Source organism: Drosophila guanche, unplaced genomic scaffold (assembly GCF_900245975.1).
Source record: "Drosophila guanche unplaced genomic scaffold, DGUA_6, whole genome shotgun sequence".
Lineage (NCBI taxonomy): Eukaryota > Metazoa > Arthropoda > Insecta > Diptera > Drosophilidae > Drosophila > Drosophila guanche.
This window is the reverse complement of record NW_022995755.1, coordinates 244031-268729: the sequence shown is the minus strand read 5'-3', so window position 1 is coordinate 268729 and position 24699 is coordinate 244031. Positions and strand designations below refer to the sequence as shown.

Genomic DNA, 24699 nt, shown 5'->3' with positions numbered 1-24699 from the left:
CCCGAGGTCTGCGGCTGTCAGCTGGCTTGGATTTTTATAGGGAAATCTATCGTTTGGTTGACGCCCCACACTCTCTTCGGTTATTGCTAGCCATCTATCTGCGAGTGTATCTATCCCGGAGTGTGTATAATTATGCTCGAAATTAAAGACCAGAAATATCTTGCATTGAAGTTTTCCCCCAGCTAGCGGAGACCCACTTAGGGACTCGTTCTGTTCTCTTGCCCTGCCCTGCCCTGCCCTGACCTCTCTCGCATACAATTCGGGGGAAATTTCAGGCAGGACACGCATCCTTGTGCAGTGAGGTTTTTCCTTTGTCGGGGCATGAAATTCCTGTCAAAATTGATAAAAATCACATTTTCCATTTGAATAACATTTTACGAATTCGTGCATAAAATTACGACAGAGAAGTGTCCCGCTCTCCCCCCTGTTTCCCCTGAGCTCTGCAGTGGAATTTCTGCAGCTCGGAATATTCTTTGGTAACCACATTCCTTTCATTCCGCACCGCACCGCACCGCACCGCACCGCACCGCACCGCTCCCTCCAGAATCGGGTTGCCATGTCTACTTAAAATGTGGAAAATATCTATTTGCTACGCCCGAAATACGCGCCGCAAATTTACCCAGACAAAAAGAGAAAGGGAGACTCAGCCAGAGAGAGAGAGAGAGAGTGAGAGTCAGAGTGAGAGAGGGAAGTTTTCTTGCCATTTTCTTATCGCCGCAGCAGCAACAAAATGTACAAAATTAACATGAAAATTTTGCGCGTTGGCTGAAATTATTCAACTGTAGATAATTTTCATTGGCAGCGCGACTTGATGACGGGGGGGGGGGGGAAGTGGCAAGAGAGACAGAGAGAGAGATGGGAGATGGGGCGGCAAAAGTGCACTGCTTGAACTATGCCAAAATTTAATTTGTCTACAAAGTCAGGCGACGTGTCGCGACGTGTAGATAAATCAATCAAAATGGCGCGTCAGAGCAGAGCACACACATCCACACAAAAAAACACACACACACAGATTTACGGCTATAAAAGTTTCGTTTCTGTTCGGCTCGCTTTAAAGTTTTGTCCGAGCAAAAATTTGACGTCAACGTCAATGGATTGGCTTCGGAACGCCTCCTCCCAGCTCGGAACCTCGAAGCGAACCACGTTCCCCCTGCCCCACTCCACAGCCACGGCTGTGGTCAGTGGAAACTGCATTATCACCTTGGACCCCCACTCAGCCTTTTGGAGCAGAGAGCTGAGCTGAGCTGAACGGAGTTGAGCGGAGACGAGTGGCCCAAGAGTGTCTTTTTCGAGTGCGGCTTTTGTTTTTGTTGCCGCCACAAACAAAGGGGGGAAAACAACGCACTCACACATAGAAGAGGGAAAAAATATATAATATTATTTTTGCCTATCACCATAAATAATTCACCTTACCCCCGGCAGAAGAGTCTCCCCTCCTGCACTCGCTGGATCTTCAAAAAGAAGCGCCAAGTGCAAAGTCAGTCGCACTCGAACAAAAAAAAATATTGAAAAGCAACAAAAAGCAACAAAAATATGAGGAAGAAATACTAAAAAAATACACATAAAAATCTTTTCAAGTTGGCGTTGCTGGAGAGTGGAGTGGAGTGGAGTGTAGTGGAGAGCTTCACAGAGCACCACACAGCACCACAGAAGACAGGCAGTCTAGGGTCTCTCCTCATCGTCTCGATCTTAGGGCTGTCCCTATGAGTAGTGTTCGCATCCAGTGCTCAAGTTGCTGCCTGTGTATGCATGGTTGTTGCTGTTGCTCTTTTGTCAAGTTGTTGTACGATTACGTTGGAGCATGTTCAAAGCTTTGGCGGCACTTGAAACTGTGAGGCAAACAACATAATCAAACGAGAGGGCGCAAGACCTGTCCAACAGCCTCAAGAGGCGTGAAGTGTGTAACACATTCAATAGGGACTAAGGCGATCAGCCAGATAGAGTTTGGAGCTTATCCATGATTAAGATATATCTCCCAATATAGAATATAGAATGTAGAACACTTACCAGGGTCTGATGTATCTAGGACAGGTGGCTGCTGTGACAAGGGACCCGGTGTACTACCAGCGCCCGGGGATCGGGCGTCGTCGTTCATTGCTCCGCCATAGGAAAGCGATGAGCTTGGCGGCCGCTGCAAGTAGAATCATTTCAAATGAAATATAAATAAATTAATACGGCACAGAATAAAGGTGTATATATGGTATGGTATGGCGGGATAGAGACACTAATGTGTGGCATAGATCAAGAGGTAGAGGAGGCATGCGTTAGCTGTTTGTTAGAATTGATTACAAATTGGTTATAAATGTCGCTTTAAATTGACACGCCTGCCCATTAAATGAGGCAGACGATATGGCCTGAGCTCTGAGCAATTGCTATTGCTATTGGTCTTGGTATTGCCATGGCCAATGCCAAAGGCAGACATTGTCATGTCTTGTCCGGATTGTACCGCCTCCCCGTCCCGTCTGACTGTCTGCACGACTGTCAAGTTGTCAAAACTGCCACGGCCTGGCCATATTGTGGCCAAACAAATGCTCAAGATTGTCGTGGCCTAGGCCTAGACCAGGCCAGTCCAGACCAGACTCGCACAGAACAGAACAGAACAGAACAGAGCACAACGGACAAGACACAAGACAACAACATCGTGTGCAAAAATAAATATAGCTATATATATATTGTATATAAGTTATCAAATTAATATGCAGCGACTGGCTCTGACTCCCTGACCGTCTTCTAACTAGGAGTAGACTCGACTCGTCTTCATCATCATCCCCATCATCGTCAGCAGCAAAGGCAAAGCCAAAGGCAACGGCAACGGCAACAACCATCGACAACGACGACAACGACGGCATATTAAGCGCTGCTAAAAACTTATGCAGAAACCAAAAATGTCAATGTCCAGGCAAACGTACGTACGTACAGATATATTGTTGGTATTGTGCCCCAACCCCTGCTCCGCTGCTCGAAATCGATCGGTAAGAGCAATTTAAATTCTGCTAATAACAAATATACAAAACCCGGGGGGGCATTAATTTCATGCACGTGCAACCAAAGGGGGCGCACGGGGGCACAGTCCCCAGCTCCGCCAGCTACAATTTTTAGCCATAAAATTATTATTTTCCCAAGCTCGTAAAAATTCTTGACTTTCGAATACAATAAATTCGAGCGACCGACCGCTTCGTTTCGATTTCGGTTTCGGTTTCGGTTGCTGTTTCGGGGAGACTCATTTGCCATTCGAGTCACAATTCGTGTGTTTTCGCTAAATATTTGTTAAATCGCATATTAATAGCGCCCTGCTATAGACAATTTGTCGGATGTCTTATAATTGTTATTGGCGGTGGGGATGTGATGGTGTGTGTGTGTGTGTGTCAGTCGTAAATTTTGATTTGCTAGATAAATGTTTGTGGAGTGCTGAGAGACCAATGAACTGTGATATATGAGTGTGGGTAATGCAGCAGCGATACTTAGATAATCCTTAGATTGGCAGCCTTATCTTCTGGCAGAGTGGCAGACTTGGCCAAGTTCCAATAGATTGGTTCCTGCCTTCCTGCCGCTTTCAATTTCAAACACACACTCGAGCGCACTCTGTGCTGGCAAATCTATTAATAATTAGACAACGTTGTCTGCATTTTAAACAATAAACTCCACCTTTGTTGTACTGTTCTATGCTGAGTTTATGAGCCATGAGGTGTCTCTTGATAGTCGCATAAACAATTTCCACGATAAACGACTCGGACCCGACCCGACCCGACCAGACCAGACCAGACCAGAGCCGCCTGCAATTGTAGCAATTGTCGTTCTGGCTCGTTTATGGCTTATAAACAAAGTATAAAAAGCTCAACTTTAGACTGACCGCAAACTAATTTGTTGGATGCGAATGGAACTACTATTTAATTAGCGCGTAGCTGGGAAAACCAAAGTCAAATAAAACGGCTATAAAAAAGATAAAAGCAACGAGCCAACAACAACTTTCCTTTTATGACAGTGTCATTTGATAGGCCTGTCGGCCAGTCGGCCTGCCTTGGCCTGGCTCTTGGACCTGGTCGAATCTTTCACACTTGCCGCACACTTTGACTTCCCTTTTCCTTTTTTCTGTTTTCTGTTTTCTGTTTTTGGGAAAGGGAGGATTCTTTTGAGCCGAGCTTGGGCGGCTTTCGAGGCGATTGAAAGTGTATCGGGTGACGGGCTGAGCTCGAGTGTTGGCCAGCTCTTCGCTCGCAGGCGTGCGTTGCGCTCCCTGGTCCGTGCTAAATGCCAGGCGTGCTCCTTGGACAGGACACGACAGTAGAGGACGGCAGTGGAGCAGCAATCGATGCGTGCATTAATTACATTTTCAATTAGCCAGTGGCCAGCGGCCAGTGGCCAGTAAATGAAGCTATCGAATTGCTTTTGCCTCCTGCTGATGGCACTTTGCATGTCCTGTGACAATTATTATCGAATATTGGTTTTATTTAAATGATGCCCTTCCCTATGGGGCGACAGCTTTTAATATTAATGAAAGCCAAATGGGCGATCCAGAGGTCCCAGTCACCGGTCCCCATCTAACCCCAATTCCAATTCCACGTCACGTAATGTTGGGCCTGGCCTCCACTCCATCTCCTTGCGGAGCAAAGAAACTTTTTCACTTTTTGTTTGGGGCGGAGTGCGGGTGGCCCTTGGGTGCATTAAAATGATCAAGAAACAATTTTCGTTTACCTGCCCGGGCTGGGGAACTTCTAAATTATTTATTTAATGCCCACTCCCAGGCCTCCCATTCCGCGACACTCTCCCGCGCCCACTCCCTCCCCGGAGTCGCTAAATTTTTGATGATAGCCGGAGAGAGGAACGACAGTTGTGTGCTCAAAATTCAGATATGATGCGCCCTCCACAACCGCAAATTTCTATGGCCAAGCGGGCCATAAAAAAACCATCAAAAAGTAGAGCCCATTTCGGGGGGAACTTTTGCTCAATTGTTTTGGGCTTGGGCTGGCACTTCATTACGGGCGAAAAGTTGGACTGCGGTCAGTGCGAGTCCGAGAGATGGAACTTTCCAAGTGACTGCTCTAAGTCGGCTCAGCTGCTGGAGATTCTTCTCGTTTACGTACTCGTAATTGCCAGAAGGGAGTGGGGTTGGGGCGACGCTCGACGCCCGACGCGTGTCGTGAGAGTTCCACCCAAAAAGTCAAAACATGCAATTGCCACTGAGCAAAAGTGGAACTCTTTAATTTCGGGGAAAACTCTCAATCACAGCTCCTTGATGGTTAATCACTACAATCAACAGTTGGACGAACCAGCGGCTGCTCTGCCAGGCCCTTCAGCAATGACCCGCGTGGCAAAACAATCAAATTATGGCTGAAACTCAGTTAGTGTTCGGCGCGTGGGAAGTTTTCTTGTATGGGGCGTGGCAGCAGGGAGAGAGAGAGAGATGTCTCCCTTGTTATTTTGCGAGTCCTGCGTTTGACATCTGAGAGGGGTTCCATGGGGTGTAGGCCGCTGCTGCAAGGCCTGCGGCGGAGGCTGAATCAGAGTCTGAGTCTGGCCGGGATTAGGACTTTGCTTCGGGCTCATTTCACAATTAAAAATACAAACTACGGCTTAACGGGGAATGGGAATGGGAATGGGCAAAAGGGATTGACAGTGAAAAAACAGCAATAATCATTGGTTTGGGTGCGTTTGTTTGTTGAGTCCGTGCAAAGTGGACGTGAAACATATTTTTCTCTATTTGTCGGCAAACACTCGGGCAGACAGTCGTACAAGCACCCTCTCCCTATATCCTTAGAGCAAATAATTAAATCCTTTTTACACGGCCGCATCGAGTGAAAGTTGTTGTGTGCTCTTCATGCGGTTTTTGGTTTCCGTATCGCAGGGTTCTCGAGGATTTTCGAGGCAGAAGAGTGGAAGCCAAGACCAAACCCCAATCCGAGGCAATCCCTGACGGCTGTTGGTTTTGATGGATTTGCCGTTGGTGTTTTCCCGGGCACAAAAGCTTTTGTTTGTCTGCTTGTGTCATGTTTGTTGTTCCTGATTCTCATGTGGCTGTTGTGCCTGTTCTGCCTCTGCTCTGCTCTGCTCTGGTTGCTGTTGCTTTGTTGCTGCCACTTCTAGTGCCCCTGCTGCCGCTGGCTGTTTAAGCGCCCTCCAGCCATAGACTCTGGCGTCTTTTCCCCAACATTTCTGGGGTGGGTGCATCTGGCTTTGGGGGTTCACAGGCTGCTTAATTAACGGTATATAAGAGTGCCACCCATGACACCCCTTTTCGGGGGAGTGTGTGTGTGCCACTTGAGGAGAAGCAGCAGCAGATGTTGTTGTTGCCACCTTTTGTGTATTTAATTGCGCGCATGGCATTTAATTGTTTTTCAAATTTGCTCAACTTGTAAAATGTTTTGTGCTCCCCCAACACACACATACACACACATACACCCACGTGTGTGTGCTTTGCCATTTTGTTAGAGGGTTGAATTTTTAATTAAAGCTCCTGCCTGACAGTCGGCAGAGGTGCAAAACTCGAAGGAGCACAGAGACCATTGCAATGGGTGAATCAATTCAATATGGCTGACAGTAGCTCCCCCCGCCACTTATGGCATGCAAATTGCTTTAGTTAGAAACACACACACACACACACACACCCATTCAGACACACACATTCTTGTTCTTATGGCTGGGAGTGTGTGCGCTTGTGCTGAGGTATAATTTCAATCAAATGGCAAGTTAATTACACACAATTATTTTGAACATACCCAGACAGAGGCAGGCACACCAGACAGGACGACTTCAACCTTAAGTTGGTGGGAGAACTTAAAGTTGAAATGGAAATTCTGGAGCAACGTGCTCTTAAATAAATTGAAAATGATTCAAACAGAATTCACAGAATTATGTGTATTTTCCGTAATTAACTAATATTTACTTGCAATCAATAATTACGTGTGGGTGGGTCTTGGGCTGCTATCATATCTGTAGAGTTTCAAATTAAATAGAACCAACTGCAATCTAAGTTTTTGAACCCTCCACAGAGGTATCACTGGCACTCCCTCGAGTGGCAACATTTTAATTTCGTGTCGAAACACTTGACATAATTAAACTAAACCAAAAAAACATACAAATTCTAGATATAAGCCAACAGAGACTGAGGCAGTGCCAGACTGCGGTCATTACTCATACGCCACGGTGTGGTGTCTCTCTCTCTCTGTCTCTCTCTTGTGACCATTATCTAACCATAAACATAAAGCTGAACCAAAATCTTTTGCTGGAAATGCTCGGCTATCAGCAGCAAATGAACTCAAATAAGAATCATAATAATAAGGAGCGAAAGAAGGGAAATGGGAATGGGAATGGGAATGGAAGTGGAAGCCTAAAGTACAGGTCTGTGATTAAATATTTATAAGCTGATAAGAGCAAATTGAAGCAGGTACGTACATATGTATGTATGTACAGCAGCAACAAGAAATTTGGAAATCTTGTGCAAACAATGAAATTAGTATTTTGATAATAAAAATTCAGAAGCTACCTGAAACTACTCCAGAATCAAGCAAACAGCAAACAGCAAGAACAAAAAAGCCAGAGAATAAGTCAAGTAGATAAGGAGCCAGAAAGAGACAGAGACTGTGTGATAGAGAGGGGGGAGTGCCAAAAGAAGAAAAGATACAGTGTGACTCTATGGACTCTATTATCATTTGTTTGCCTTTGTTATTATGCTCCACAAACAGTGGAAACGTTGAGGAAACTGCAGGCCTCTCCGCTAGGCTTCAAGTGCAAAGGAATGTAGAGGGGGCATACCGCACCAGAGGCAGAGCGGAAATGGAGCAAATGGAGCTGCACGCGATTTTGCATTTCACACAGAGAATGTCAAGAGGGGGAGAGCGTGGCAGAGCGGAGCGTATCGGATCGGATTGGGTTTATCTGCTCCACAAATCTCCGAGCTATCAATTTGAACTTTTCACAGCGGAGATTAACAAATGAGACAGAGAGCAGCGGAGGGAGGGAGGCAGAGGCACAGACCTTTGGACTGCATTTTGTAGTTTCCTCTTGTTATTTGTGTGTTTTTTTTTGCTATTTTTTAATTTGCCTTTGAGTGCATTTCTTGCTGTCCCGGGCAAGGCAAATAAGATAATTATTCAAATGGCATGTTTCACACAATTCCAACACAAATTCCTGCCTCTAAGCAAGCGCGAGGGGGAGAGTGCGCTGGATGGTGATGGGTCTGAGGCATGGCGGAATGAGGAATGGGGCATGGAGCTTGGAGCTTGGAGCGCGAATCACGAAAGGCAATGGAATCATTTTCTTAGCGGCAAAAGATATCAAGATAGCAACATGCAAATGCTGCAATGATCGCGAGAAATAGATTTGCATAAGCTCAGAGAGGAAGAGAAGCAGAGAAGGAGAGACAGAGACAGAGACAGCGACTGAGACTGCGACTGGGTTGCATGTGAGAACATTAATCGTGTAATTAATTTGATGCATGTGTATGCAAAGTAATTTCATGTAAACTGTCACACCCGGCCACCTCTCTTACTATCTCTCTCTATTTCTCTCTCGTATATGGTCTGATGTAGCGTGTTTAAGAGTCTCCCGGGGCAGACAAAAATCAAGCCGGGAAAGACAACGACAGCCCCAGAGCAGACGCAGACCCAAGTCGAAGGCATACCAAAACCCGACCCGGGCCAGACAGTGTCAAATAGATTCCGCAAGGCGATAGAGACGACAGTCCCGATTGGGTCCGCTACAGGGCTGAGACTCAGAGAGCGGGGTGCACAGAGATTAGCCAAGACATGGGGCCAGGACAGGACTGGGACCGGCACCGGCACCGGCACCGGGATCGGAATCGGGATCTGTTCGTGGACGTTTCCCTGTCAGCGGGCAAACACACAAATCCCCCCAACCAATAGGAAAACATTTCCATTTCCATTTCGAATGGGAGATTTCATAGATTGCATTTTGCATGACATACGATTACAAGGCGGCCAAAGGTGTTGGCCAACTTATCGCCAAGTTGGAGCGGGCCAACATGCAGACCGGCTGGGACTCAGAGTGCGATAAGCTGACAGCTGAAATTAGCTCGACTCTCGAGCTGCACAACAAAAAACTAGAGGAAACATGCCCATAGACAAGGCATTACAAGGATTTGTCGCTCGACTCGGCTCTCGGCTCTCGGCGAGTCATGCCAGGAGCGGGCGGGGGGCCCAAGCCAAAATAGTTGTCGAGTCATTTGGCCAGGCGGCATAATGTGAAATTCATATACAAAGTATTATTGATATGACCCCACTGATAAATGGACTACAGTGACTCAAATGTAGAGCAAAGATTCGCTGGGGGAACACACTTCTCACTGCCCGAACAATCCGCATCTGAATGCGATCCAAAACACTCTTGTTTCGCTTTTAGCCCAGTCATCTTTGCCGCGAACTTCAGCACGGCGCTTTTCATTCTGTGTCTCTGTCTCTGTTTCTGTTTCTGTTCATTCTTTCCGAGATTGTCTTGCCGCTGAATAGAGACGGCGGCAGCCGCCGACTCTTTAAAAGCCTCTGAAAAATGTGTCGCATCATGGCCGGGGCGAGCAGCAGACTGGAAGACGACGTCGCCATTGCCATGACGCGGCACAAGTTCCGCCCCTCAACTCTGGCTCCGGCTCTACGGGGAAAGAAACCCTCCCAGAAAGTACACACACACATATTTTTAGCCTGAAAAGCCTCTCCACTCCAGAGAGTGCCGAGTGCTTAAGGTTGAATCATGCTGGAGCGAGGCTGCCGGCCACTGCCAAATCAATTAGAGTTGGTCGTGAGCCTCACTTTTTGGCCATTACTCGCCCATGGAGAGCCATAAAAATTAGAAAATTTGATTATTGCAACACGAAGCCCGGCCAGAGATTCACTTTACCCTCCGCGCTCACTCACTCAGTCAGTCAGTCAGCGAATCGGAGCTGGGGGAGTGGACGAAGGACGTCCCACTGGGCCTTGCTATTTGCATATTATCGTGGTAGGCTGGCACTGGTTGGCGGGCAAAAGATGCTCTAACAAAAATTTCATTACCCAAACCCGAAAAAAGCAAAACGGAAAAACCGAAAAACCAAATCAGTCCCAAAAGCCAGAGTTCCGAGCGTTCCCGGAGCCCAACGGTAGCGACGTTTAAATGAGTTTATTACATCTTTTGGCGCCTTTTACAGCATTTAGCCGGGAATGATGGAAAAAACTTTTCAGACTGAAGCTGAAGCTGTGGCAAGCAAAAAGGGGTGCATGATAATGAAATTTCCATAGATTTGCATAAAGTCAAGCCAAGTCGAACGAGAACTCGAGTCAGTCGGCAGTCACCAGTCAGCAGTCAGCAGTCAGTGGTGGGAGGATGTGATGCCCTAAATTAGATAATGTCTAAATTGGATTTAAAACACGCATTTTGCGGGTTTCCAACCGGTAAGAGCCGCGAGAGGGTGAGCGCCCAGCAGCACCCATTGAAGACCCATCGAGACAACATCAAAATATCATTAGACGGTTGTTTTTTTTTTTTTTTGCTGTTCTTCTCCTCCTCGTCTGCGCAGGGCATTTGAAGGGTTGCGTTGCCAGCCGTCTGATGGCGCCCTGATTTGTATGCAAATGTTTTTGGCCGGGATGCATGAAATTTGATTTTCCGGGCCGGGCTCTCGCTGCTGGTAAGCTGATTATAAAACCTAATTAAATTACGCTGCAAAATGGTTCTGTTCTAGGCCTGGCGGATGGCAGAAGCCTGTACTGGTAGCTCTAGGTGCTATAATCGAATCTTTGCTGTAAAATATTACAGAGAAAATATTTAATTCAAAGTCGTTTCTGTTGCTGCATTTGGACTTCCTTTCGTTCGCTTCCGTTTCGCATGTTTCCTCATTGGTTGAACTCTGACGAGGTTAATAAATCCTGCCGCTACCTACATTGTCATTACGTCATTTGCATGCAACGTCATTGGGTCAGCCATTTACGTATGCCCCCTACAATCCACACGTGCAACACACACACACACACACACACACCCACCAGAGTCGGACAAGTTCATAAACTTTCATTTCATTTGTGACTCCAGGGGAGGCGTTCGTTCTCGTGCTGTTTGGCTGCTTTTCGTTTTTAGTGTGGAGATTGCGTGGCATTTTTCGCATATTTCTGCTGCACATTTCGTGCAAAACTTAATTATATTAACTGAGTTATTTGCGGCATTTGGCGCGCTCTGCAACTCCGTCTCTCCGGCTGGCCCTCGAGAGTGGTTGTGGTGTCCCCATGCCCATCCCCCGGCCACCATCTCCATCTCCATCTCCCTGTCCGAGTGCAGGTGTTGTTGAACGACAAAAATTATGACAACTTAACTTGACTAACTGGTGTAGATGGTCCGACATTCGGTCGGTTGGTGGGATCGGGTCGGGGGCTGACTGTCTGCTGCTGTTGCTGTTGCTGTTGCTGGAGTTGCACTTGGAGCGCAAGGGAGATGCAGATAGTTGTTCGCACCTAAATGGCCAGAATGACGGACAGAAAGCGGACAGCTTGGACCCGCTCACAGGGGATAGGGGACAGGGGACAGGGGACAGGGACAGCGGGCAATCAACAACATAATTAAAGACAACAAATGCTCATGTCTCCAGTCAAGACTCTCTCCCTGTCTCCTCCTGCTGCTGCTGCTGCACGATGTGGCGAGCCGAGTGGCTGTTTTATGTGGCTCTGTGTCCCCGTCTTGTGGTATGCAACGAGTTGCAATTAAAAATCAATAAAATGCGTGATTTTTGCAATTTTTGCGCTTGCCACGGCAATTTGTAATTGCAATAATTAAAATGTTGCCCAGCCTCAGACCGAGAGAGCATTCCCTCTCTCTCTCTCTGTCAGTCTCTTTCTCTTAATCAAATTTTCACCTCCGAAAATCCCGACCGGGAGAAAACCAACTGAGCTCTGAGCTCTGTGACTCACTGTCAGAGTCAGATGGCAATGAGATGCAATTAAATGCGTTTTCAAACAATTTCACTTCACCCATACACACGCACTCGCACACACACACACACACACACACACACACAGTGGAGATGGGGTCCGTCCAGAAACCAACCCTGACAAAATCAGGCAATCAATCACAGAGCCGCCGCATAACTCACCCTTCGGCGGGCATCTCTGGGAGGGCGCAACAAATCGGATTAACTCCGCCAGACTGTACAGCCAAACCCGAACCCGAACTCGAAGCCCAAGCCCAAGCCCAAAAACCCAAAAACCCAAAAATCCACGCAGGCGCAGTCGCTGCCGAGGATGCCCAGGATGATTTCTGATTCCTCACTCTGCCTCGCTCTCTCTCTCTCGCTCTCGCTCTCTGCTCTGCTCTGCACATTCCAGGGGGTAGTAGCTGGGAAATAACAATTAACTTTTTTGTTGAGGTTTTTTTGCTGCCCTCCTTGTCTCTTTTTGTATGGGCGTGCCCGGGCCCTCCCTAAACTAGAGTCGAACCTGAAAGCGAGCAATCAACTGCAGCCCGAGATTCCAGCTCCAGCTGCGCCGCTGTCGATCGTTAGCCAACACTGCGCCAAGTGCGCGCGATCACGTGGAAGTGGCAATGGAAATGGAAATGGCACACTGCCCGCCGTGTCAGTGGCCTGTCAAAATAATCATTATCGATGGTACGGACTGATAAAGAAGAGATCATGAGTGAGGATGGGTTCAGGATCGGGCTTCAAGCGGAGATTGTCCAAGTCAGATTAGGACGGTGCATGAAGACTTAGCAAAGGTTGACTTTTGCCACAAACTGTGTCAATCAAGCGGGGTCTACAGGTCTGAGAATCGAACTGCTGCTCTTTTAGCCAGTCAAGAAGTAGACAGCAAGAATCTATCTCTATCTACATTGCGCTACTCTCTTAGAGGTCTATCTGTCTGTTCCTACACGCGGCCCACAGTCAATTGAAATTCTACGCATTCCAACAAACAACAAACAAATGCATACACACAGAGAGAGAGAGAGAGAGTTGCATATATAGAATTCTCAATTGCTTTCGCATCATTACGTCTGCGAACAATTTATTTTTATAAAAGCGAAGCGACCGCCGCCAGTCCAAAGTTGGCGTCATCATCATCCTCTTCTCAGTCGCTGTTGCAGTTGCAGTTGCAGTTGCAGTCGGCGTCGCTGCCGCTGCTGCATTTTCATTTTCCCGCTTTTCAGTGGAGCAACAGAAACAACAACAATAACAACAAACAGCAACAACAACGATCATGTTCAAAAGTGCAGAGAAAATTGAAGAGAAATACTGAGGCATGAAAGCGGCGTAAAGAAATCAAATAAATTTTATTGTATAAAAGCGCAGCAACAACAAAACTCAGTGAAAACAATCATTGAGCCTGCTCGGCTGTAAATAGTTTACAGTTCCACTCTGCCCCCCTCTGCCCCACTGCACCTCTGTGGCCGCTGCGGTTGCTCACACTTTTCCTTTGGCTGCCTGCAATCGATCGCAAAATTTCCTCACTTTTTCCCTCACTTTTTTTGTACGAGTCTTATTGTAAACAATTCTGTTGGCGGCTAGCGGCTGGCAGCCACATCATCATCATCATCATCAGCAGCAGAAGCGGCAAAGGCAGCCAGAGGCCTAGCTAAATGGGTGTTGAGTGCAAAGTGTTTGTATTCCCTGCCCCATCCTCGTACCCCATGGAAAATGCAATATGGCGCTGCTACTGCTGCTGCTGCTGCCTCGATCTCAATCCGCATCTGCATCTGCATCTGCAGTGGATTCTGATTCCCATTCTGAATCGAATCGGAATCTCTCTAGACTTCGAACTGCGATCGGATGGCTGCCAGTGTTAAATGCTCGATCATTTTCGTGTGCATATTTTTCGCCCGGGGGACTGTGTCTGTCTCTTCCTCTACTACTCGTACTTGGCGACCCATTGCCCAACGAAATGCGTTTTGTTTTCTCTTGTTTCGATAGCTGTTCGATTCTTTTTGGGTCGCAGCGGGAGATGCATCTTTTGTGCCGCAGTTGCTGCTGCTGCTGCTGCTTCTTGTTCGCTTTGTGTGTCTTTTTTTTAATTTTATGTCTGGCCTTGTGCACTGAACACTGAAGAGGCGGAGGGCAGGGGTGGTGGAGGGGAGTTTTTGGAGCTGACACTAAAAATACAATTTTAAAATACGAAATCAAAGTAAAGCCAGAAAGAAATCATACAAAGGCCATGGCCAAAGTCACAAAAAAAAGAAACTTCTCTTTTTTTGAGAGATTTTTCATAATTTTTGCGCTGACCACAAAAAGGCTGCTGCAACAACAGCAACGGCAACGGCAACGGCAACGACCACCATGTTAACGACTCTGGGCGCAGCTTTAACTTCAACTTCCAGCATCATCATCATCAGCATCAGCATCATCTGGGGCTCCCAGTCCCAGTCGATTCCCCAGTCCTCAATCCTCAATATAACATTGTCTGCCGGATCGTTTCCTTAACGTAAAAGTTTCATTTTCGTTACCTTTGCAGTGATACGATACCGAAAGGCGAACGAACGACCAGCGAAATGAAATGAGACTTTGTTCTCGGGGGCCAGAACCAGAACCAAAGCAAACCCAAACCCAAACCCAAACCAAACCGAAACCCAAACGTACAGAACCCAGCCTCAGAATCGGAATCAACAGCGAGCGACCTGCAACAAATGAGTTTTTTTTTTTTTCATTTCATATCTCCCTCCACTTCCATCTGCGTCCCGGCCCTGATGATTTTTGAATTGATTTGTGTTGTTAAATATTAAATTCTTATAAGTCATTTGCACTGGACCTCAAACCTGGAGGGAAGGTTGGGGCTGTGGAGCTGGGAGCTTTGTGTGGCTCCGAATTGACAGACAAGACCCGGCCCCTGTCCCGCCTGCCCACATATATCATTTACACTCGGCCAGATCTCGGAGAGCTCGCAATTGGAAACGGAATCGAGCTGTGGAGTCGGTCAGAGAGTCGGACATTCAGTTGGACACGTCTGTGGCTCTGTGAGTCGCTCACAGCGGTCGGTCGGCCAAAAATGGCAACGGCAGCATCTCGGCACATTCCCCCAGCCCCTCTGCGGACGACTGTGAGTGTGGGGGCTGCTAGGTGGGGAGCCTCTTGGTCAGCCGCTGTGTGGCGCGGCGCAAAATAACAAAAATTATATTTTCAAGGTGTTCTTTTGCACATTTCTTTTTTTATAATTTTAATTAACATTGCTCCGGCTCTTGAAGTTGCAATTCGCATTCAGCTCATTCGTATAGAGAAGGGGGTGTGGGACGTGGCTGTTTAACAAACGTTAATAAGCTTTTGGCTCTGTGTTCTCCGCTGATTTCATTTCATATGTATGAAGCGGAATTTTATTGCCATTTTATGGCATTTTATTAATATTTCTTAATGTCGGGGCCAGTTCCAGAACTTCCCCCAACGAAGACTTTCTTTCAGAGTCTTCGCTCCGCTCCGCTCCGCTCTCTTCCTGGTTAACTTTCACGCAACATTCAATAAACACTCACGCAGTGCACAAAATGGACTTTAAACAAGTGCCACATGAAGTCAGGAAATTTATATGGAAAGCTTTAAGTAAGTCTCCAGCTGCTGCTGCCTGGCTCTGCCTCGGCTGCCATCCTCCTTTCCTTCCTTCGCTCTGGCTCTGGCTCTGGGTCTGGGTCTGTCCTCTGCGGCTCGGCTCGGTTGCATTCATTACAAGCGAGCCAAAGGTTAACATGCAACGAACGGCAAACAGCAACAGCAACAACTGCTAAAAAGCTTAAATTTCACAACACGCTCTCCGGCAACAGCAACAGCAACAGAAACAGCAGCAACAAGAGGCATGAGGCATGAGGCAGCCACACAGACACACAGCATCAACATCAACGTTCGTTGTCGTCGTCGTCGTCGTCGTCGTCTCTCAACTTTTGCGTTTGAGCATTTAAGTGCCAATTAATAACAATTTTTATGAACCGAAGAAATAGTTGACAACACGGCATGGCCGCATCCCATCGCCTCGATTTTGCTCCGAGTCGACTCTCTCGCCTCTCGTCTCGTCTTTGCTTGGCTTGGCTTGGCTTGGCTTGTGTGGTGTCCGTCGAGTGATGAGCGTTGCATGCAACAAGCAACATGCAACATGAGCCTCTGAGTGCGAGAGCGAGTGCGACTACGGCCAGCCAAACCTCATTTGAAACACACATAATATTGTACATTTTATGAACAATTATTGTGTAAGTTTTATTGGCCGCTCAGGAGGAAGCAAGGAAGCGACGCAACGCGAGAAACTCTTTAATTAATTTGTGATTTTTCTGCATCAGACACAGAAGCGAAGCGGTAGGAACAACGCCAACAGAATCTACGTCAGTAATTGCAGCGACTTTTGAGGCAGCAACAAAGCAGCTGCCAAATCCGTTGTAGTCTCAGCAGTAACATACAATGTAGAGGCACAGTTGCAGATGCCACACAGCAGAAACAGCAATAGTTTTCGCTGCAAGATCAATGCAGGAGAAACCACTGAAAGAGAATCTTAGTATAAAGTAAAGCTACTTCCGACTCGACCCGCTTCGACCCCTTCCATTGCATTAGTGGCAATTTATGCCGCATTATTGAAGGCATGCTAGAGCCACGAAAAACACTCCGTGGCGCGACAATAAGCATGCAAAAGCAGGCCATTGGGGTGGGCTAAGAGCAGCGGGCTGACTTTGAAACATTTGGCGACATTAATATGATTTAATGCGTTAATTAGCGCCTGGCCAACAGCAGCAGCAACAAAAGAGCAGCCACAAGAGGGTGCGAAACCGGGCAGGGCAATAGCAACTCGAGAGCAACTCGAGAACGAGCATCTGACGCAAAGTGTTGCGTTGCTGCTTATGGAAATCCTTCTCCCGGAAAAGTATGCTATGCCGCCCGAGAATTCCCCAAATCCCCGAAGCGGATTAGACCCGAAGCACAGGCATGCAAAGAGGAAAGGAGCTAGAACTGGTGTCTAGCTGGTGGTGGTGGTGGTAGTGGTGTCGCTGCTCCTGCCCCATGCCACTGTGCCTGCCACGGTGTGCATTGCGTAATTGACGTCAATTTTGTTTTCGCACCGCGCATACCAACGAAAGCTTGGGGGGATTGAGGGCACGCTGCTCTTATCCACAAGGGGAAATCCAATACCAAACAGCAAAAAATAATTTGCCAAAATATAGAAATTGTGTCGCCGTGCGGAAGTCGTCTCCCCTGAGTTCCTGGGGAGTGAGGAATGCCAGAGATATTGAAAAGTTGAGGCCGGGCCAATAAACAGGAGCTACGACAATGCGAGAGGGTGGACGTGGACTCAGGCATCGGCATCGGCATCGGCATCGGCATCATATTTCATTTATTAGCAGGCAGCCGGCAACGGCAGTGGCAGTGGCAGTGGCAGCGTGGCAAGCATTTTTATTTATGCCCCATAATGCTTGGCATATGTGGCCCAAATGGGAATTGGCTCGGCGGATAAGCAGCCAAGCAAACGGAGACACTAAGAGCTCTCTAAGAGAACTCTGTGAGAATCGTGGACAGAGTTCCCAGAGTTGAGTGCCTCGCAAGTAAAAGTAGCTTAGAGATTTATGCGGCATTTGTTTCATAGAAATTCCGAGCTGCCCGAGCTGCACTTCAGTAACTCCCACAGATGTCTTGAAACTTTTCAAATAATTAAGCCTGCAGAGCGAAGAAAGTTCTGTATCTCTGGCCAGGAATTATTGAAAAATATGTATATGTATTTCTGTAAAACATATTTTGTAGGCCAAGGCTGAGAGGAAGGACAGGCAGCAGGCACGTGCGCCATTAAATATGCAATAAATTATTTCTGCTAGTTTCTCCAGGCCCCCACTCTTACTATTTCTATTGGGGAATCTTCTGCTAAGCTGCCTGCAAATTATAGAAAATCCCCCAAAGACGCGGCGACCGAAAAGAAAAATCCAATGTAAGCAATAAGCAGGAACACCATTATCTAATGCTCGGCGCGCCATTCAGGCATAAAGCCCCCATCTCCCTTTCCGCAGAACAGACCGAAGGGAAAACTTCTTAGGCCCAAAAATAGTGCGCAGGAAATAAAGCACAAAAAGGCAATAAAATTGCCAGAAAGCCCCCAAACAATGCGAGCCCCAGGCAGACTATTTTGTACATGCTGGCCACACAGCTTCCGGGCCAATAGAAATGCCAGCACAACAAAGACAGCCACCCGCAACCCCAACAAGGACCAAACTGGGCCTAATGGCCAGGGCAAACAGACAGATAGAGATTGGGACTGAGACGTCGCCAGCAGCGGATTTAAGTGCAAGTGATTTATGAGAGATGTGGCCAAGATGTGGGTGAGATGTGGGGCAGTACTAGAGAGCCATCTTCCGACAGAAAGCAACAACAAATTAGCCAAAGAACAAGATCGAACTACAGCCAAAAATCAATCAGAAAAAAAGCGTTGCATTAAATATTAAAGAAGCATTCGTACAGAAGGGTTAAGCTAACCCCAGTGGAGATTAAAGCCAATTCAATTAGTGCCTGCCCCTTTTGATACTGGAGCTTCTTCGTTTTGGTATAGGCAATAGTTTTTCCTTGCTCCCGTTTGGTCTGGATTCAGTTACAATTTACAAGTGGTCAATAGAGGCTAAGCGGACTTAAGGGCCAGGCCAAAGAGCAGAACGAGCTCCACCCCTTCTGTGTTCCTTCTGTGGTCAGTCGCGTGATGATAATTGAAAAGCACTCAACATGCTCAATGGTCAATTCTGGTCAAGCCTGGGCAGATGGAGATCGAAGGGACTGGGTAGATAGGATCAAATGCTGACTAATCGAGTTTAAAACAAGCGTAAATTGTCCTGTTGGCTTTTCCTTTTGATATCCGAGCGGACTTCAATGGCCTTTGCGGTGCCAAGTGCAGCGACTCCTCCGGGTAATTAATGGTAATTGTTCGAGCACTCGCTGGGCTTCCCTCAGGTGTTCCTTAGAGCTGGGAGAGCCCTGGAGCGAGGAAGATGTAGATGGAGGGGGATCCAGAGACACCTTTGGTTTAGCTCTGGTTCCTCGCCTGCATTTGCCTAATGACACAAAAGTAAAACGACCAACGGACTTTGTATAATTTTTTTCTTTTCTGTTAAGCTCTTAAACCGATTTGCAGCTTAGTTGAGTGGCACAGCCATAGGCAATGGGTCGGGGAGTATACGAGGCAGAGGAGTGCAAATATTTCACAAAAAAATTAACAAAAAAAGAAGGGAGAAACCAAATCATTGTGCGTATATGTTTCATTGGAAAAAATGCTTTGGCCAAGACAAAGACTCTTCTCTGGCTTTTTGGTGGCTTGTTTTGTGGCATTTTTACGGCATAAATTTCCATTGAATTGATACTTTTTGGTCGATACTCCCTCAACCCGCACACACAGTCAAACCACACAGCAGAATAAAAACAAATTTAAAAAAAAAGGGTTGACACAATCAGGTAGAGTATTGGCTCTGTCGGCTGCCTTCCTTTGAAGGCAACACTTGACTAGGGACACGGACTGGGGAATGCTAGGGTCTAGGGCCTAAGCATTAAAATTTCATTAAGATTTCAAACGTTTTTTTCGCCATCAAGGATTTCCTGGAACTGGGTAAAAGAGTTAAAATTCAACAATCAATATAATTCTTATGATAGAAATTAACTTTGTGAGCAGAGTTTTCTTTTTGTGGAGGATCCCATTGGATCGCTTTCGAGTGGGTATATGACAAAACCTCTTCTTCAATGAATTGGGAACCCGTCAGATTGGCATGTCTTTTCACGCCACCAGAATGCTGCCTGCCCTGTCCCCGGAGGTATCGCATTCAACGCTCTCGAGTCCCGAGTCTCGGGATTCGAGCCGCGATCTGACAGCCAGCCCGGACAGCCCCGTGCAATTCCCTCGACGAAACCAAATTCTGATCAAAAAATTGCTAACAAAAAAGAAACACACGAGAACATCAGATCAGCCGCAGACGAAATCTTGTGGCAACTGCATTGAAACATTAGCAGTGATGACATTTTTGCGGTCAAACTTCCCCCGTGGCCGCCTTCCCCTTTTTTTAAGCTGCCAGTGTCTGCGGAGCGTCTGCTGGCAGCTCTTGTTGGTTGCACAGACATTCCTGCCAACGCGACACTTCATACATAATAACAAAAGATCGCCAGATCACAGGGGCAGCTCGTCAAGCACGCACGATCCACTGCACAGGGCACAAACGCTCGACGTTGGGGCTTTTTTGGTACCCTTTTCAGGACGGAGGGTGTATTGGGTGGAAGATGCCCAAATATACTAGTGCCAACACCTGTGGGTATCATCTCGATTCTTGTAGCTATCATTACCCCTCCATCTTCAAGGGTATTCAAGGCTTCGCTACTATAGGAGCATCTTTCACGAATGGTTTTTTGGTACTTTTTGGGGCTTTGGGAAGCGGGCAGTTGTAGGGCTTTCGTGGACTGTTGGTTTATTAATTGTAGCCTTGGACTTGGAGTTGGGCCCGTCTTTGTTTCACAAATGAATGCACAAATTTCGGGACAGGTCTGCGGTGCGGTTTCGTTTGTGGCACAAAACGCAGACAGTATGACGACGCCGAAAGCCGCAAAAACAACAAAATATAAAAGTAAATTATAAGAAAGAAATCCTTTTGGCTAACTCGTATTTCGGTGGGCCCGACAGCCGTGAGTCCAAAGTCCCGAGGTGAGAGTGCGGCTAATGAGCCGAGGCCAAAGCCAAAGCCAAAGCCAAAGACCTGGATCCTTTTATACTTTTTATCTTACAGCTTTCGTTTGGTTTGGGTTTTTGTCTTCGATTTCAGAAAAAAACAGAAAAAACAAAACCAGTTCACGGAGAGTGGGAATGGGAGAAAGGGAGTGGATTGACTTAATGCCTATCAAATTATAGGTTTCTTCTGCTGGCTGGAAAATTGTGTGTCAGATTGTGCGAGCTGGCCGGGGCGTTGCTCAAGAAATTAATACAAAACTCATCCAGCACGAAAGAGCATTTTCTTCTTTGGCCTGGAGTGGAGCGGTGTGGAAAATGCCCTCTCAAGTTCGACTGACTTTGAAGAGCCCAGAAACACGCCCCAGGCAATCACGCAAAATGCCAAATTACATGTAGCTACCATTAACCGAACGAAATCATCTAACACGCACACACGGCAATCCCCAGCCCGGTGACGGAGAAGGGCCACAGAGGGAAAACAAACCCAACCGAAAACATGATGGAAAAAAAAGAGTCATTTAAGGTGTTTTACACGCGTCCCTCTCCGGCAGCTGTCCATACCGATCGGGTTTGCTGCTCAAATTTCAACAGACAGACTGGCTGAGCTATAGGGGATCTGGCGCACTTATGTCCTGTGATCCTTGCGCTGATGACACTCGAGAGGAGCACCCCCAGCTGTGGTACTCCCTCAGCGTCCTAAGCGGCTTACACGTGCCGCCCGCTCTTATAACTAAGGAAATACGATCCCAGTTTCTCTCAATTTACACCAACAGAAGCCAGAACTGTTTCATTTACTGGATCAACTTTGAACCAAGTATTCCCTTGCCTGCGTTGAAAGTCACATATTTTTCACATCGATTATGAACACTATAGTAGATAAGTATTATAAAGCTTCAGCTTCCAGGTTCCAGCAAAGCAAATAATCGCAACTCTCTCGAAATTATTCCAGAAATCATTTTGAGATCCATGAAAACTCAAAGACAGTTTGATCAATTGCATCGGGAAACCAGGGAACGCGACTGAAATAAAGAAAATTCCCTATCAGATATTTGTATGGTACGTCTAGTGGGACTTGTGTTTGGTTTTTCGATCAAGATGCAGAGGATCCTTTGAGGATGGGTGTGGAATGCTAGCTGAAATCTATAAAATGTCCCTTGATATAAGGGTTATCCTTAGGCGTTCTCCAGCTGTTCATTGGTATCCTTCGTGGGTAAAGCTCTCCAGAGTTCCGTTGACGATGGTCTTCCATTACTTTGGTGATGATCTTCAGCTTCGTGCTCCGTTGCTTCTCGTTCTCCTCTCCGCGACTTACGCACTAGTGTAGTCAGAAAAAAATCGATGTTGTTTTGTTTTATACTTTTCAAATATATTTTGGTTTTTTTTGTTTTTTTTTCTGTTTCTTCGTTTGTTTCATATAATTATTGGCTAACTCTTTAAACTTTACTCTGTACTTTTTGTTTTGTTTTTCTTAATTCTTCTGGGTTTTTGTTTCCTTGCTTTAATTATATTATTAGTATACATATAAATAATTAAAAATATTACATTAAAATGTATTCGTATATCGTATAGAAGTTGCTGGTTGTTTTGTTGGATTTATGTTTTAGTTTCTTTCTTTCTTTCTTAATTTTTGATTGCGTTTTTCGTCTCCATTTCAATTCTTCTCCTTTATAACATTTACTCTCATTTTACAATTTTGCTAAAAACTAAATAAAATTTCTTGTTTGTAAAAACAATAATAATTATTAAAAAATGTATGCTCAAATAAGTTGAATATTTACTTTTCGTATTTTGTTTGTTGTATATATTTTAAAAATAGCAAAAAGCAAAAAAAGCGCCTTTCCATCGACTTTTAAAACATATTTACGTATATTTTTGCATCATCTTTTAATTGTTAAGTTTACTTTTATGCTATTATTTTTACTTTTGTTATATTTTTATAAAATATCACCTAAAGCAATTACGTATTTCAGTTTCAGTATTTTGTGTTTGTATTTTAAGTTTATTTTTACAATGCAACAAAATTTTGCTTTTTTTGTGTGTTTGTATACAACTTTTTTGTTTTTGGTAGCAAAATATTTAATACAAAAATTAATAATGAAATGATTTCAACAAATATGTAAAAAGCTCACACAAAAAAAAATCATATCAGTTTTTTGCAACAATTTCTTGTTCAGTTTTTTAACTAAAAAGCAGCGAATTATGCTAACAGAAATGATTACATAATTACAGCAATTTTATATGTTTAATTTAAGTTTCTTACATACAAATTTTTGTTTAGGGTTTTAGGTTTTTGGGGTTTGAGACAAAGTACAACAACTATTTTTATTTTTTTTTTATTTCTGCAAATTTCTAACCTTTGCAAGAACATTTTCTTTTTAGTTTTGAAAAAATAGTACAAAAGCTTTACACGTTGTTGGTTTTTTTTTTGTTTGTTTTCATATTTTTGTGGTTTAGTTAGTTGGCTATAATAAACCGCTGGGAATCGGCTCGACTATAGTCTAAGTATACAAATGACTGCCCATATAGCTGAGGAACTGCTCTCGACTGAGGCAGACCGATTTAAGTACATTTTTGTGGTTTTTGTTGGTTTAGTAGTCTAGAACTCAAAATAGTAGTAGAAATTAGCAGAAGAAAGTGTTTGGTTGGTTTTGGTAGCTAGAAGAAGAATGGCTGCTAAGGTTTTCCCTTTTCTAGATTGAGTTTGGATTCCATTAGATTTCCTGTTTGCAAGTTTAGTTTAGCTTAGCATACAACTCCTAAGTTGAGGGGTTCAAGGGTTCAGGGGCTCAGAGGTCTGACTAAGAACTATATAACGTACGCTATAGTATACAATGGGGGATGGAGCGAGGGGTCTCTAAGTATCTCCGCTGAGCACCAAAAGCTGCCGCTCTGGATTCCGTGTTCACTAATTCAATTCATTAAATTACATTTAGCTTTCCTCTCTTCATTATATTTATATAATAATAATAGTATCGCGTAGTTTTCTTCTTTTTTTTCTTCTTTTTTGCTTTAGTAAATGCTTAAAGTTTGTTTAGTTTGTTGCTCTTGCTGTCGTAGTTTGTTTGATTTACGTATATCAATTGTTCTCGAAAGTGTCTCGCACGCTTCCTTGGCTCATTTAAAATGTCGTTCGTATAGGTGCGTTGCAATCCTCAATTAATTAAATTAACTTTAAGTTTCTTTTTGTTTTTTGTTTTTGTAATAAACAATAATGTTTTATTCGTATACTTTGCATTTGAACTCAGGTTGGGGTTTCTTTTCTGGTATCTCTTTTTACGTATATGCGTTGCATGATGAGAGTTGAACAAAAAAGATCAACGAAAATATTTTTTTCTTTTGTTTTTTGTGTGTTTTTTTTTTTGTTTTTGGCAAGTTCTCTTTGGTGTTGTAAAACACCAAAGGAAAAAGGACGTATTATTTTGAAAAATCGTATACACGTTGGCTAAGGTGAAATATTCCCAAAACAAAAATAAATTGAAACAATATAATAACTAAGCAAAGAAAATATGGATAGAAATTTCTAGGAATTTACTATTCTCTTAGCGTTTGTTCTCTTATCCCAAGTTTTGTTTTTAGATCTGTAAGCAGCAGCCTAGACTTGATTTTTAGTTACAAACTACATGGCTAGAGTTTATCTTTATATTATATAGTTTTCTTTATATATATATATAGAGAACGTTTTGGGGTTCGAATGGGGGGAGAGGTTTGGATCTGAGGTCTGGACTAGAAGTCCGCCTCGTGCTTGATGCGATAGCTGGCATAGGTCTCCTCCAGCGGTGAAAAATCTTGGGTGCTGGGCTGTGATCAAGTTCCAAATGATTGGCACAGATACATATACAACAGATATATGCATATAGATAGACAGAGAGAGAGAGATTTTAGAAATGATAGGATAGGACCAAAGGGACTCTGCAGTCTGGTTCTTGTGTGTGTTTTGTGGGCTATGTCAGTGTCGTTGTTGTTGTTGCTGTTGTTCTGGTGGTTCTTTGAGAGGGGACGAGGGGCTGTCAATTATTTACAAGTTTACAAACTCAAAGACCGATAACATTCATCGAACTGAAGCTATCGATCGCACTGGCTGACTGTACGCAAAACAGCTCGG

General features: G+C 45.2%; 1 protein-coding gene across 4 annotated transcripts in view; it reads right to left on the bottom strand.

Annotated features, from left to right (window-relative positions):
• Positions 1–24699, bottom strand: part of LOC117589829 (homeobox protein homothorax) — a 108322-nt gene that overhangs the window by 51502 nt on the left and 32121 nt on the right. For 3 of the 4 annotated variants that reach the window (XM_034282061.1, XM_034282060.1, XM_034282062.1), the window contains exon 7: positions 2008–2131. In XM_034282061.1, the coding sequence (XP_034137952.1) occupies positions 2008–2131 (124 nt within the window). Of the gene's footprint in view, positions 1–2007; positions 2132–23034; positions 24396–24699 lie in introns of those variants that run through there. The other variant, XM_034282063.1, reaches the window with a different exon arrangement.